The sequence below is a fragment of the Hipposideros armiger genome, unplaced genomic scaffold (assembly GCF_001890085.2).
Source record: "Hipposideros armiger isolate ML-2016 unplaced genomic scaffold, ASM189008v1 scaffold_447, whole genome shotgun sequence".
Taxonomy (NCBI): domain Eukaryota; kingdom Metazoa; phylum Chordata; class Mammalia; order Chiroptera; family Hipposideridae; genus Hipposideros; species Hipposideros armiger.
Window position 1 is genome coordinate 236,972 of NW_017731797.1, and position 15,433 is coordinate 252,404.

General features: G+C 52.7%; 1 protein-coding gene and 1 long non-coding RNA gene across 7 annotated transcripts in view; one reads left to right on the top strand and one right to left on the bottom strand.

Annotated features, from left to right (window-relative positions):
• FMNL1 (formin like 1) overlaps positions 1–7,575 on the bottom strand; it is a 24,258-nt gene extending 16,683 nt beyond the window's left edge. For all 6 annotated transcript variants that reach the window (XM_019665682.1, XM_019665678.1, XM_019665683.1 and 3 more), the window contains exon 1: positions 6,927–7,575. In XM_019665682.1, the coding sequence (XP_019521227.1) occupies positions 6,927–7,055 (129 nt within the window). In that variant the 5' untranslated portion in view covers positions 7,056–7,575. The remainder of the gene's footprint in view (positions 1–6,926) is intronic.
• Positions 7,063–15,385, top strand: LOC109395010 (uncharacterized). The gene is made up of 3 exons (XR_002126565.1): positions 7,063–7,148; positions 14,421–14,616; positions 14,756–15,385. It is a non-coding gene; the product is annotated as an uncharacterized LOC109395010 (long non-coding RNA).
• The last annotated feature ends 48 nt before the right edge of the window (positions 15,386–15,433 follow it).

Below are 15,433 nucleotides of genomic sequence, written 5' to 3' on the forward strand. Positions count from 1 at the left end.
CCCCTACCCCCACCCCACCCCGCCCTGCTGGCTGGGCATGGGGATATGTCATTCCTCTACCCCGTTGTGAAAGTAAGCTCTGACTGAGGAAACTGCTACCGTCTCATCTGCCACCCTCCCCCAACACGCCAAAAGCCAGAACTGCTCCTGCCACCTAGGGGAGGGCTGCCCAGGAAGGGGCCTTGGGGAGGGTCCTACTGAGCCAGGGAGGTGGCCCTGCTCTCTCTCGCTCTCTCTCGCCTCTTCTGATCCATCCTCACCCCACAGAGACCCAGGGTGGGGCAGGGCTGAGGTGAAGGGCAAGGCTGAGGGGACTGAAAGCACAGAGGAGTGAGGGGGTAGCTGAGCTCCAGCATCTAAGCCTTACAGGGGGCAGCCACTCACTGACATGGGCCTTTCTGGGCCCTCTCCCACCCCAGGGACCTGTTTGGTTCCTGGCATGGCCCCAGTGGCACTTCTAGAGGCAGCAACTAATCATAATAATGATCCAAATTATGGGAGCCAGCTTTGCCTGCATGCGTACCATGCTGGGCACTTCTCTGAGCCCTGAGGGCACATGACTGCCTCCCACCCTCATCATCACTGGCACCGTCATTATTCCCATCTTACAGGTTAGTGACCTGCCCAAGGTTATGAAGCCAGTGAGAGGGATGCTGGGTGGGCTTTGAGCCCAGAGCTGACTCTGAACCAGGGCCCTGGGTCACTCCTCCAGGACAGCCCCATGGTTATTAGTGGGGAGGGAGAGGCCTCTGTTGGGGCTGGCACATCTGGCCCAACAGTGGTAGAGGACAGGGTGCCCCTCTGCCCCTTCCCCACCTGGGCCTCCTCAGGCCCCTGGGCCCACATGCCAGCCTGCCAGACGGGCTAAATTTAGGCCTCAAAATCAGAAATAGCTCTGACAGTGCTGAGCACTAATTAGCAGCTGTTCCTCTGCTGTGCCCACCAAGGAGACGGGCACCCGAGGGAGCGGGAGAACAGCCAGCGGATGCCACTCACTCAGGGTGGGGTGAGGCCATTCTAAAAAAATAGATCAGACCCCCAGACCCTCAGGGTCCTCAGCAAGGAGGCAGCACTGTGGGATTGAGTGCTGGGAGACAAGTAGAAGGTTGACTGCCAGAGCGCGAATGGTACAGGAAAGGCCAGGGAAGTTCAGGTGTATGTGTGGGGAGACACTGGCCTCCTGTGAGGGGGAAGGGGGAAGGGGTAGCTGTAATTTGGAGGGACCCGAGCTAGATTCAGGAGACCCAGCTCTGGGCCCACCAGCTCTGAAGTCTTTGCTCCTTGAGCCTCAGCTTCCTCCTCCATAAAATGGGCACACTTCCCTCCTGCCTCACAGACTCACAGAGCTCCTGGGAACACCCCGTAAGAAGCTGTGTCCTGATGTGATCATACTCTTTGGTGACAGGTCACAATAAAAAGGCATTTCACAGATGGGGGGGGCGGGGGTGTCCATGAACAACCTCAAGGTGAGGGATCATGTGGTGAGTAGAAGTTAGTGAAAACATCCAGGTAAAACAGACCTGTCTCTAATGCTTGGCCAAAATGAACTGGCCCATCAGCGCCCTTTCCCTACGGCCCTTAATGCTTTGGGTCAGAGGGAGGAGGAGCTAGGATTCATCTTCCAGAGTGCAGCCAAGGGAAGGGGCTGATTTCCCCATCTTTCTATTAGAGTGTGTGGGAATCAGTCTCCTCCTTCCTTGCCCCTCCGTCCCTGGGTGCTAGAGAGGCCTCCAGCCTTGCTCACCCAAGACCAGCCCCTTGCAGGCTTATGCCACCCCCCTCCCAACGCTGACATCAGGGGAGGCGTCCCTGGAGACTGAAGGGGTTCCGTCTATATCTGGACACAGCCACACCCTCGTTTCACTTTCAGTTTGAGCTGAGACTAGTCCCAACCTACCTGCCCACCCTCTCCCCATGCAGCCCGGCCCTTCAAACCCCAGGATGCCCTTGAACTTGAGCATCAATCCCAGTCTCAGACCAGCCCTGCAGTGGTTCCACAGCCTGATGAGCTTAGAAGTGGCCCTGTCCCCCAGCCTCCATTTCCCAATCCATCTCACCCCACACACCTATATCTGACCTCAACCTTGGTTTTAGAGCTCTCAGCATATCTCCAAAAATAACCAATTTTATCCACTTTACAAAATTCCAGCGTACAGATGTTCTGGGGCTCTTATAAGCAATCCCAGGCTTAGAGGAGGGCTGTTGGGTAATCAGCCTAGGATCAGGTGCTGAGAACCCCAAAAAGCTAACATCTTCTCCCATCAGGGTTCAAGGTTTCCCACAGCAGGGACAAGGGCAAGCAGGGTGGGAACCAGGGCAGTAGGCACTGCCCATAAAAGCCAGGCTGGTAGGAGAACAACAACAACAATAATAATAAATACTCCCAAAACACGTACTCTGTGCTAGGCGCCATTCTAAGTGTTTTACATCTCATTTAAACCTCATTTAAACCTCAACAACAAGCTTACAAAGTAGATACCATTACAATCCCCATTTCACAAATGGGAAACTGAGGCACAGAGAAATTAAGCCGCTTGCCCAAGGAGACCTGGCTGGCAAGTTGTTAAGACTCAGTTTCCTCGGAAGAAGGGACACTGGGGATAATGCAAAATGTGGGTTCTGGCCCCCAGGGGTCTTCTACAGACAGCCTGGCCCCAGTCCCCCATCTGAGGAACAAGGAACAGCCAGCCCTATTTCCTGTCACCCAGCACCCTACGCTTCCTGTTGTTGCCCACACTGAGCTCTTACTCACTGGGGAACCCCCCCCCCAGCACACCCTCTCTCAGAGGGAAGTGGAGGCCTCCCTAGCAGCTCCCCATATGCACAAAGCTACCGTTAGCACCACCGCTGCCCCACCCTCCAAGAGAGGTAGGCCCTCCCTCTGGTGGTTTCCGGCCACCAGGCAGTTTTGGTCTAGGCCCCCTGTTGCTGACCTGCATGATGGCAGGGAGGGCGGCCTGGCCCATGATGGCTAAAGACAGCAACCTTGGTTGGTCTTGGTAATTGGGATAGGGGAGAGGAGAGGTAGGGTCTGGGCTCCCTCACCTAGAAAGGGCTCCAAGATGGAGAGGACCAGATCGGTTCCACCATCATCCCCTCCCTCACAGGGGAGAGTGTTGACTGAGCCCTTGCTGTGTCAGGCATTGTGCTAAGCACTCTATCTAATCCCCTTAATTCATGTAATCACTTCAATGGTCCTAGGAAGCCAGCATATACCATTATTACTCTCTTTTTACACATGAGGAAAACTGAAGCTCAGAGAGGGTAGGTAACTTGCTCAAGATCACAGAGGTAGCAAGTGGCAAAGACAAAACTCAACCCCCAAGCTTCATGACCCCAAAGCCCAGGAAGCTATCGATACTTTGCCTTTCCCATGAGAACCCCTGCCCCTCTCAGAGGCAGGAGGCCCAAGCCACCTTCTAGGGCTCCATGTGCCCAGGGAAAATGTGGAGGTGGCCCCAAGAGCAGTCCCACCTGCTCCTGCCCATCTTACCCAGCTCTTTGCCAACTGGCCCCAGATGTCACTGTGAATCATGCCTACCATATCCCTAGGTTCCAAGGTCAGCATGTGCCAGCCCTGCCTGCTGGGAATGTCACCCCATAGCCTCTGCCCAGCCCAAAATCTGACCACATGGCCACAACTCCATTGGGATCCTCTGTTTGAGACACCCCAGAGATAGGAGGCACAGGGCCTGTGAGACCCCACAGCTACATGCCCCCACACTTCATCACACCCCAGAGAAGGACTCTGGTCAAGGAAACAGTGCCTCCCTCACAGGACAACAGAATGGAAACATCTACCTCTGCTCTTCACCACCAGCCCCAGCGGAGAAGGCGTCCAGCTGAAAGCAGGATCCCGGGGTCCGCACCCTGCTTGGGGCTGTCCTGACCTCCCCACAGCCTGGTCAAGTGCCCATGCCCCTGGGCATACGCGAAGGGCACCCCAGGGTCAGGGTACTAGGCCTCACCAGGCAAATTGTTCTCCAAGGGGTCCAGCCTCCTCTGGGATGCCAGCATCACTCAGCCTCAAGCACAACAGCCCGGGGAACTTTCCTGATCCTGTTGCCTCGAGGTTAGGGGTTCCTCCATGCTCAGACAGATCAGGGTATCCTATGGCGGGCCGTAAGCATGGCACCTCTGGCAGACCTGGAAAGAGTGCCTTGCCATCCCAAACCCTAACCCTGGCAGGGGAAGGCCTGAAGGGGCTGGAAAACACCCAGCCCTAAGCATGGCGTGGGAGAAGCAAGAGCACGAATCGAAGCCTAGCGGGCTGGTTTCCCACCATTGCAGAAGGCCTATGTCGCTGGGCAGCCATTGCTCCTCCGCTGTTGCTAAGGCAGCAGCCAGAAACTCTGGTTCAACCTGCTCTTTCTCCCCACCTCCATTTTAAGCAGGGGTACACCCCTCTCTCACAGCCTCCTTAGAAAAGTAGCCCCCACCACCCACCCTTGCATGGGAGAAACGCTGCCTAGGGGAAAGAGAAAGTTCCATCGTCTCCTTTCTGGCTGTGGGCCATGGTGGGGCCACCCCTCACTCACAAGATAGGTCCCACAGGCCAGGAGCCGAGGAGCAGTTTAGGATTTCAGGATCCTACTCCCCACCAGGGATGAAAGGCCCAAGAGGCTCCCTAGGGCCAAGTGACTAGATCTAGGGAGGGCTGTGCTTCTCCCATCAAGACTGGGGGTCTCTGGGGAAGGTGGCCCATCACTTTCAGCAGTCTGAGGTTCTTTGCCTCTGAGACATTCACTAAGGACAGGACCCAGCTCGTGGCCATGGAGGCAGTGCTTAGATGGAGGCACACCCTGCAATAGCCATTGCCAGGCCTGTGGGTTTAGCCAAATCTTTAGCCCTGGGCAGCCTCAAGCAGGGACCAAGGCAGTCACCCCAGGGTGGAACTCATGCCCCTGCTGGTGGGGGGTCAAAGGAGCCAAGTTCTTAGTCAAGTGACCTTGGGTCGAGTACATTCTGCCTTTGCAGATGAGGGACAGGCCGATCCCTCCCCAGGAAGAAGGTGAGGCACAAACACACTGGGGCTCCTGGGTGCTGGGGTGGTGCTGAACCCTAGTGGGTGCTGCTGTCCTAGATTTGTACCCAGCCACCACTCCTTTCCCCACCAGAACGCCCTCTAAGACCCTTCTCGGGGCCTCCACCCTCTACATCCTGGTACCTAGGGATGCTCAATGGCATTTAGTGTCAGACTCCGCCAATCAGAGCAAAGGCCAAAAAACGCCAGCAGAGCAATCAAGTCCTACACATGCATCACAACTTCACCATTTGACTTCTGGATTTTCCACTGGCCTGAATTATTCACATGGCTCCTCCTCGTCAGTGTGTGTAACAGAGAAGGGACTGGGGCCTGAACCTCACCCTAAGAGCCTGTCCCACCCTCATCCATAAACACACACTTAATGGGGAAAGACAGACGCAGGTCCCCCCAGTCAGACTGGCAGGGGTCCAGGGATCCACCACCAACTCAGGCTCCCCAGCTGGCCCCCAGAGACTGTCTCCTCATTCTCCCCCATCTGCTCAGCTCGGCCCAGCTTTGCCAGGCAGGCCATGGGTTTGGGGAAAGGAAAGCAGGTGGAGGGATGGGGTATCCAGGGCCTAGCCTAGTATGAGGTGTCCCTCAGAGTCCCTCCCTTTCCCCTAATCAAGCAAGGTGCCTTCACAAGGATAGACCAGACCCCACCCCACCCCATAGCTCCTCCAAACCCCTCCTAGCCTTTCCCCTGGGAGGGGGCAGCAGCCAAGATTTCCAGGAACTGTTCAGAGGGGCCATGTAGAGGATCTGGCAAGTATGGCCTAATGACTGGCCAGGAGAGGAAATGATGTCAAGGAGGTAGAAGGGATAAGAACTGAGCCCTGCCACCACCCAGCAGTGCTCTGCTGCCTGTGCCTCCCTCAGCCCCCACCCTCAGACCTGCAGTGCCAGCCTGCTCAGGCTGGAAAGTGCCTCTGGGAAAAAGCACGGCCTTACTCGCCTGTCACCCAGTGTCCAGCAAGGGAGCTGACAGCAGACAGACCACCAGGCAACTAGTTAGAGAAGGGAGCCTGGGACAGGGCTGAGGTGGGGAGAGGGAAGTGAGAATGAGCGGCCCTTCCCCCTCCTTACTTCTGCCTCCCACCAGGTCTTAGGGAGCCCTGACTTTGCTCAGGAGCCCCCACACACCAAACACATCCTGACTGCCTCTAGGCTCAGCCTGAGCTCATGGCTCCCTCCCCAGTGGCCTAGTTCCCAAGCCCCCAATTCCCAGGAGCAGGTGGAGTGGGGTCGCTTCCAGACTTTTGCTCCACCCCAAGCCAGAGTGAGCAACCCATCCTGATCCCGCCCTTCCTAACCTTAATCTCTTCAGTGGATAGGAGGGGATACCCAAGATGAGGACCCACAGGCAACCTCTCCTGGACATATACAATAGAATAACAAACATCCCCACTGCGTGATCTCACAACGGCGCTCCCAGCAGCCTGGGCACCAACAAATCAGGTCCAAGCACCTTAAACTCGGCCTCCAGCCCCTAGGAAGTGAGAAATGTAACCCCTGCAGTCTCTGACCCTGAGACACAAGCAGATGCTCCAGACCCGCGGGGGGGACGTCTGGGCCTGCGTGCAGTGGGGCAGGGGGTGCCCCGGGAACCCCTTGAGTGCTCCGCTCCCAACTTCCTCACAGAACATTTTTGCTTAGACCTTTAGACCCAGGAGCTCTGGGGACGGGGTTGTGTTGGGGAGGGAGACTGGGTGAGTGAAGAAGAAAGTTTGGGGGGCAGAGTGCTATGTCACTCTGAAAGAAGACACTGTCAGTCCCACCCGTGGTGGGGCAGCCACTGGGCCGGGGATCTCCAAGCGGCACCTGAGTCCCCGGGGGCGGGGACGCGTGCTGAGCCCCTGCCGCCCCCCGCTGTGCCCTGCGCGCTGCAGGTTACACTCACCAGGACTCGGTTAAACCTTTCCTCCAGCTCTCCGGCCGCGGGCATCGGCTGCTTAGGCGCAGCGGGCTGCTTAGGGGATGGCGCGGCGAGGCCCGCCGGCTGCTCCGCGCTGCCGGCTGCGTTGCCCATGGTGGTCCCCACCCAGCCGGCCAGGCGCCTCCAGCCGCTGAAATCCAGCTTTCCGGGGGGCACGGGACGAGGATCCCGGCCTAGGGGGGCAAGGTGAGCAGCGGCTGGCAGCGGCGGCAGGGGCTTGGCGACGCGGGCGCTCGGCTCAGCGGCGCGCAGGGGCCGGGGCGCGGCGTCCCATCGCAGCGGCCCCGTCTGAGGAGCCGGGCGGCGAGCAGCGGGGTGGGGGGAGGAAGTCAGGCTACAGGCCGCCGGGGCCAAAGGGCTGGGCCGGGGGCAGGAAGCTGCGGCGCGGGCTCCCCCCTCGGCGAGTCTCTAACTTCTGCTGTCGCTCCGGGTGAGCACAAACCGCGTTTCGCCGCCGCCTCTACGCACCCAGCCCTAGGGGGGCGGGCTGGAGGGAGGAGGCGGGCGCCGGGTGCTGGCCAGGGGTCGGCCGCAGCCATGGCGCGGCGGGGAGGGGGCTGCCGACCCGGTTCACCTGCCGCAGAGGAGGCGGCCGGTGCCGCTTCACCTGCCGGAGCGGGAGGCGACCAAGGCTAGGCAGAGGCGGCAGCGCGCAAGGCAGCGCCTCCGGGTCCTAGAACCGCAGGCTCCCGCTCGCTCCCAGCCGGGGGATTGGAGGGATCTGGGTAAAGGGGGTCACGCTGGGGGCCGGAGGGGGCAAACCTCGGAGTCGAGGATTGTCAGCAACTGTGAGCGCGGCTTGGAGACCTATAACAGTACAGCATTGGGGCGCAATGGCTGCGTCCCTGTCTCTGGTTCCCGACTGAGAAGGTGGGAACCCCCTTCCAGGCCCCCCACCCCTTGTTTCTCTCCTCTGTTTAGCCCAGAGAAGAGCTGAGGACCAGAGGGAACCATCTGCAAATGAGAACCCCAAAGCAGGGCGGGGGTGGGGGCGCAGACCCATTCCAGCCGATAGCCCGCTATCGGTCCCACCCTGGACCAACTCTGCGCCTCTGCCAACATCCCCAGTGATTTTAGAATGGGAGCGCCCGTGGAAAAAGGCAGAATTCAAGAATGTAGGGACCACTACGGCCTCTCAAGGAGAAACGTGGGGGTTGGGAAAGGAGGATTAAAGCCTGCATCCAGGCTGGGAAAGGAGCAGGCACTGCAGAAGGCAAAAAAAATCTCCTTGACGCTGTCACCTCTGGGGACCTCGGGTAGCCTCTCATCTTGGAGAATAACAATCTCTGATGTCTGACAACTACAGCAAGACTTCCAGAGGTCTTCTTTCATTAATCCTGACAATAACCAGGGAAGGTAGGTGTTGATAGCTTCCTTTTAGAGATAGGGAAACTGAGGCTCAGAGTGGTTAAGTGACTTGTCTAAGGGCACACAGCTAATAAAGGGCAGAAATAGGCCTCCTCTCTGCCTGCAAAATCTACACTGCCTTGGAGCTGCCATCTTGGTGCCCCACTACCCCTCTCATCCAGGATGAACCAGAAGGGTGAGAATGTATTGGGGGGGGTGCAGAACCCCAGGTTTGGGCACACTCTCTGGCCTGAATTTGAAGCTTTTCTTTTTCAGTTACTCCTCTCATACCTCATTTAATTTGTGAGAATCCAGAATTGGTCCCTCCTTGCACTACCAAGGCATTGAGAAGGGAGGGCCCATTAATGAGCCCTGGATTTTCTCTAGGCCAGGCCAGGAACCAAAGGTGTCCCCTCCCCTTATAGCTTGCCCTCCCTTTCAAATGACAAACCACTGACAAGAATTTAAACTGGAGCTGGGAAATTAACTATCCAATCTCAAGGAAGGCCCTGGAATGAGCCAGCCCCTTCCTCCAGGTTGCCCTGATGTAAGCCTTTCTTCTGCCAAGGTCATCAGTGCCTCAGGTTGGTGAGAGCTGTGGTCACTTATTTCCTGTCCCAGCCAGGGTCCCAAAAGATAAGACAAAGCAGAATTTTCCTTGGGCATGCTAAGAAGGTGATCTTCTGTACCCACTGCCCTCACCTCCAGCCTAGGATAGACCAGAGTCTTGCCCTTGGGTTCTTGCCCTTGAGATTAGCTAGGAACGCTTTCTTTCTTTTTAAAAAATTTAGTCCCCAATCTCCTCAACGGCTGTCTCTTTCCATTTAACAACAAACTTTTTCTTAGCACCAACTGTGTGACCAGCACTATGCTCACTGATGGAGGTTCTGTGGCAGATGAGAAGAGTCCCTGTGCTTGGGCTGCTTACAGCCTAGCAAGGGACAGACTCTAAACACATCTGGGAGAGTGGCTGCCACCAGTCAAGTCTGTGGTGCCAGGTGTTCACATTTCCTTCCTCTTGCCCAGGGCAGGAGCAGAGCCCTGCAGCTGAAAATCCGAGCAGGGTGGGGAGCCTCTAGTGCAGTAGTTGCCAGCCTGCCCCCTCAGTCCCTAGGGGTGCTCAGGCCACTGCCAACCACCCCTCACCCTGGTCTTGTGGAAATCAGGCTGGGCCAAGTAGGACTTCTTCCATGGAAAACGATCAGCCCAGTAAGCCTACATTGTCTCTCGTGGGCTGATCAGAACTGTGAGGAACAACAACAACAACAAAAATAGCAGGGGGAGAAAAATTAATCAATGATTACCGAATAAATTTGGTTGGCTTGACAGAAAGTATCTTTCCAATCATGGTCCACAGAGGAGGAAATCCTAGAAGGGACGCTTGGTAAAGTTTGGAACCAATGCTTTGGTGGGTCTGTGCTTCCTCCTGCTGGGCACAGGCAGTATGACAGCCAAGAGAGGGTGAGGCCTCCAGCAGCGATGAAGATGGAGTCACAGCGTGGTTGACATTTCTGGACTGTTGTCGCCTTGTCACCTCCAATAGAGACATTGTGCAGTCACTGGGGACACTCAGAGCTCAGGTGACTGAGAAGGTTTCCCCAGGAATCTCCTCCCTCCCGCTCCCTGCTCACTGTTAGTCAGCTGGTGTCTTTTTTAAAAAAATAAAAATAAAAGGTAATACATGTGCACAGTTAAAAAGAAAAACAGTTCAGTGATCTTTGGGGCATATATAAGCAGTGTGTGTGCATGTCTGCGTTTGCCACAAATGATAGCATGCTGTTTGGCACTTAGCACACTTTTCACTTAATAATGTATCTGCCTCTACAAAATCTACATAGTCTCCCATCATATGGGCGTGTCACAATTTATTTCCGTATCCCCCTCCTAGTGGATATTTAGGTTGTGTCAGCCTGCTGCCTGCAGGAAATATCGTGGTACATATATTTGTTTGCACATATGTGTGTATTTATAAGACAAACATAAACATCACTCTGCTGGGTCAAAGGTTATGTACTTTTAAATTTTGGATAGGTTTTCACAGAATTGCCCTTCAAACAGTCTGCACAGATTTGCGACCCCCAGCAATGGATGAGATTCCCCACATCCTCATTAACAGAGGGCTTTATCAGGCCTTTGATCTTCGATGAGGCCTCTTTGAAAGTCTTTGTCACAAGGCAGGTAATGATCTGCCTCTTTTTTTCTCCAAAGCAGAGACTGTGTCATCGTTTCCATCCCTCCATCCCCAGCACAGGACTTAAATATTGAGTAAAAGAAAACAGGACTGCATGTTGACCGTCCTGGAAGAGGGAGTAAGTAGCTGGTTAGGTTTGAACAGGAAACCTGTGCTTAAGGGCCACGCTTTTTTTTTTTTTTAATTGAGACTTGAATTTTTTTGTTTTAATTTTATTGGGGAAGAGCCATAGTCATTGATTACACATTCCTTTCATGCTACAAAGGCATAATTGACTCTTTTAGGGAGGGCACAGCTCACAGTGGCCCATGGAGGGATCAAACCAGGCAGCCTTGGTGTTATCAGCACCACACTCTAACCAATTGAGCTAACTGGCCACCACCCAGGGCCACTCTTGTTTCCAGACTCTGATCAAGCCTCTGCCCCAAAATCAAAAGCCCTCTTACAGGAGCCTTCCAGATTTCGAGATCTGAGGTTGAAGACCCAGCATCCCCAGGACAGCTCACATTCAGTTCCCCTGCATCCCAGGGATGGGCCTCATCATCACAGAGCTGCCTGAGGACAGGAGATAAACCAGGGTCTGGCTATTGTGGATCAGGGAAACCAGCAACTCAACAGAACTTTCTGTGATGATGGAAATGTTCTCTATCTCTGCTATCCAATATGGTAGCCTCTAGCCACATGTAGCTACTAAGCACTCAAAAATGTGACTAGTGCAACTGAGGAAATGAATTTCAAATTTTAATTAATTATAATGAAGTTTAATGTAAATAGCCATGTGTGGCTACTATATTGGGCAGTGAAAGGTTAAATAAACAATTATATGTCCCCACGATGGAAAGCTATGCAGCTGTAAAAAAAAAAATAAATTAAAAAAATGGGGGTGCCAGGAACTGGTATGGAGAGATTTTCAGGATATATTTGGGAGAAAAAAATATGGCGCAGAATAGTATATATAATATGTTATCTTTTGCATAAGAAAAGCAGGTGGAAATAGGAATAAATGTTTGTTTTTGCTTGAATTTGTATAGGGAAAGTAATAAAAAGTGGTAACCTATAAGGTGCTGCGGAAACAGGGTAGGCAAGGCAGAGGTGGAGCAAGACTTCTCAATGCATTTCTTTCTATACCATTTTGATTTTTGAACCCTATGCATTTATTACCTATTCAAAAATTAAAATAAGATAAATGCAAGTTGCTTGCTGTCCAGGCAAGGGAGGCTGCTCTATCTCTCTTTTTGGCTACTTGTGGTAGATGAGGGAAGCAACCCCCACCACAGGGTCCTTTCTGTAACCCACCAGAGGACAGCCCAGTGAAATGGGATGGACAACACTTCATGAACCACACCTCAGGTGACACAGGTGTCCTAACCTGGTCATGCATCAGAATCAGCACCTTGCAGGAGGTGGGGTCAGGGGAGTGTGCCTTTTATGGTCCCCCAGGAAACTCTCAGGCAGACACTGAACTAACTGCCCTTGTCAACACCTCCCAGTGAAGAGAAGACAAGCCTCCTAGTACCAGGCACATGTCCCTTCCCTGTAGACTACAATGGTCACTGACGTCTTCTGAGCACCAACGCTGTAGCAGGTGCAGAGGCAGGCGCTTTCCGTGTGTCCTTCGAAGCTGAACAGCAGTCCTGCAAGGGCTTGTTGCTGTGCTCTCTGAGCTCAGTGTCCTCTTGAGTGACTGGTTTACCCAAGGCCAGACAGCTGGTAAATGTCAGAGCTAGGATCCACACCCAGTCATAAATCCCTAAGCCCTGGTTTTCTCATTCTGAAAAAATGTTGATCAGATTTCATAGAACTGTTTTGAATAGTAAATAAAGTTTCATGTAAAGGGCTTAGCAGAGACTTATTTCTAGCAATAAGGTAGACTTAATTTCCAGAGAAACTCTCCTGATACAAAACAAGCTAGAAATGCTAGATAAGAGATAAAATGTGAGTGTGTGTTATTTTCAGTGCAAGGCTGGGCTGGCAAGAAAAGACAAATCCCCAAAGGCACAAATCCAGAAAGTAACAAGACAGAACCTGGGGCTTCAGAAGGTTAAGAGGTTGGATCAGAGACAATCTGCCCTTCACGAAAGCCCAAGGTGCCTGGAAGATAACAGCCTTGGGTAAACTTGAAAAAAAAAAAAATCAACCCCACAGAGGGAAATGATAAGATACTTGCCTGCCTCAATTTATCAGGAAGATATAACCAATTTTGCAGTTATATGCACCTAATAACATAGTTTCAAAATCATAAAGCTGAAATAGAAAAATAGACAAGTCCACTAAAGTAAAGTAAGATTTAAATCACCTCCCTCTGGAATTGATAATTTCAACAGACAACAAAATTCAGTAAAGATGTAGAAGATCTAAAAACACAACTGACGAGCTTAATCTAACAATATTTTGAGCACCCCAGTCAACAATGGGCAAACACACTTTTGCTTTCAAGTATAGATTTACAAAAGTGGCCGCATGTCAGATAATAAGGCAAGTCTCAGCCACTTCAAAAGGAGCATACTTATCTCACTATCTGACAGCAATAGAATTAAACTAGAACTCAATAATCAAAAAGACAACATAAAAAGAAAACACAGGGGCCGGCCTAGTGGCGCATTGGTTAAGAGCTGGCTTGGGACGCCACCTCTGTGCAGCAGGGCACCGGTTCGGATCCCATATGACGGCCAGTGACACTGCCCTCTACAGCTAAGACAGTGAACAACAGCTCAACTTGGAGCTGGGCTGCCATGAGTTGCTGGCGACAGCATAGGCTGTAGCCCCTGCTGCAGTGGGCTGCCATAAGCTACCATGTGTGGCCAGCAGCCAGTGTGAGCTGCCAAGAGCTGCTGTGAATGGCCGCCCAGAGGCAAGGCTGGCGACCGATCTGCCTCACCCAGGAAGAGCGCAATGATAATACCAACATGGGCCAGTGAGGCAACGTCCTCCACAACTTGACTGAAGAGCCAAAGAACAGCAACTTGTCTGCTCCCCTTCCCCCAATTCCCCAACACTGTTCCCCTCTCCCAATTCCCCAATAAAATCTTTTTTGAAAAAACAACCCCATGCATTTGAAAATGTCAAAATGAACTTTTGTTTTTTAGCTGAGCCATCCTGCCACCTGTTGACAGCTCAGTGGCAGCTCAGCTCGGGCCTGGAATCGAACCGGCGATCCTGTTGCTCAGAGCTCGCACTCTTGAGCGAGCTCTTAACCAACTGAGCCACTCGGCTGGCCCCTTGAAAATGTCAAAATGAACTTTTAAATAATTTATTGGTCAAAGAACTCATAATAGAAGTGAGAAAATACCTAGAATATCAAAAATACTATGTATAAACTCCTTAGCACATAGTGCCCTAAAAATGGATGTGGATGATGATGATGAAGATGATGAAGATGAAGATGCAGCAATAGCTTAGTGTGAGGGGTGTCTGTAAAGAAAACTTGTCAGTAGTCAGTTCTGAGGTCAAAAGGGTAAAGACGGAAGGACTGAGTTCGAGGTAACAGTCTGAGAAGGGGGAGCCCAAAAAGGTTGTTACAAACAACCGCCCTGTGAGTTGGGGATCGTTCGGCTCCCATTTTCCTAATGAGGCCACTGAGGCTGCTAAGTAATTCAAGTCACCCAGCTAGAAAATGGCACAGCCAGGGTTCACACCCAAATTGGCCCTCCGGGTTTTCAGCTGCCCCTGAGGGGACAGCCAAGGGAAGTGGAGACAAGTTTTTGGGTTAACACCAAATCTTCATCTCAGATTAAGTGTCATAATCTCTGAAACAGCCTGCCAAGGAGGCATTGGGTCCCTTCTCAAACTCTGGGGTGTCTGGCTGAGCTAAAAGGCCACAAACCACAGCTGTTAACTTCATTGGTCTGTCTGTCCCCCCATCTGTCTCAACCAGCCCTGCTAGCACAGCCAGAAGTGAAAAACGTGGAATTCCCTTTCAGGGTCCTGAAGCCCACACAAACTAGGGCCAATGAGATCCCACTCAACCAGCAGCCAAACGGAATGGGGTTCCGAGGTGCCCAGAGATGCTGAGCTAAGAAGAGAGTGTGAGCTGAGGGAGCTGCAGCGAGTACCCAGGCCTAACCTCCAGGAGAGAGGTACCTGCAATGGGAAACAGAGCCTAGCACCTGCCACACAGTAAGTCTTTAATACATGTTGACTTAAGAAGCATTTATGGAAGACCTGCTGAATACTTTGTGCCTGTGAAAGGTCTCATTTCTTTTGATCCTCATGGTAACATGCTGAGGTTGGTGTTATTTGCCCCCATTTTTTACAGATGAGGAGACTGGGGCTCAGAAAGGTGAAGTGACTTGTCCAAAGTCAAGAAAATGGCAGAGCAGAGACCAGAGCCTAGGTCTGGGAGCCCAGCCCTCCCTGCTATTTCACCTAGACAAGGTACAGCCAATTTTCAAAGGTCTCCCTTCTGGCCAGCCAGTCAACCCAGAGGCCACTGTGACGAACGCCAAGATCAGGGCCAGGCCTTGGGCAAGCAGCTGAACCTCTTCGCTCATTATTCGATAATGATTTATGGTGGACCAACAGCATTCCAGGCAGCAGGGAAACAGAAGAATTAGCCCCAGGACTGCCTGAGAAGAGCTGACAGCCTAGAATGGGGGCCATGAGGAAAGGTGGTGTGTGCCACAGGAGCCACGGAACAAGAAATTAATCCCAGCCCCGCTCCTGACATTTGTGGGTCCAGGGCCAGAAGTCAACTGGAGCCCCCTTACAATTCATCTGAATATTTAAAAGTTATAAATCATGCCAACAAAGATAAATAAATTCTATCCTCTTACTCTGAGGATACCTTCAAGATGACCCAGAAAGCCAGGTTCAAATAAAAAATTCTAGGACTGCTGTAACAATATGGATGGAACTAGAGAACATTATGCTAAGTGAAATAAGTCAGTCAGAGAAAGACAAATACCATATGATCTCACTTATACGTGGATTCTAA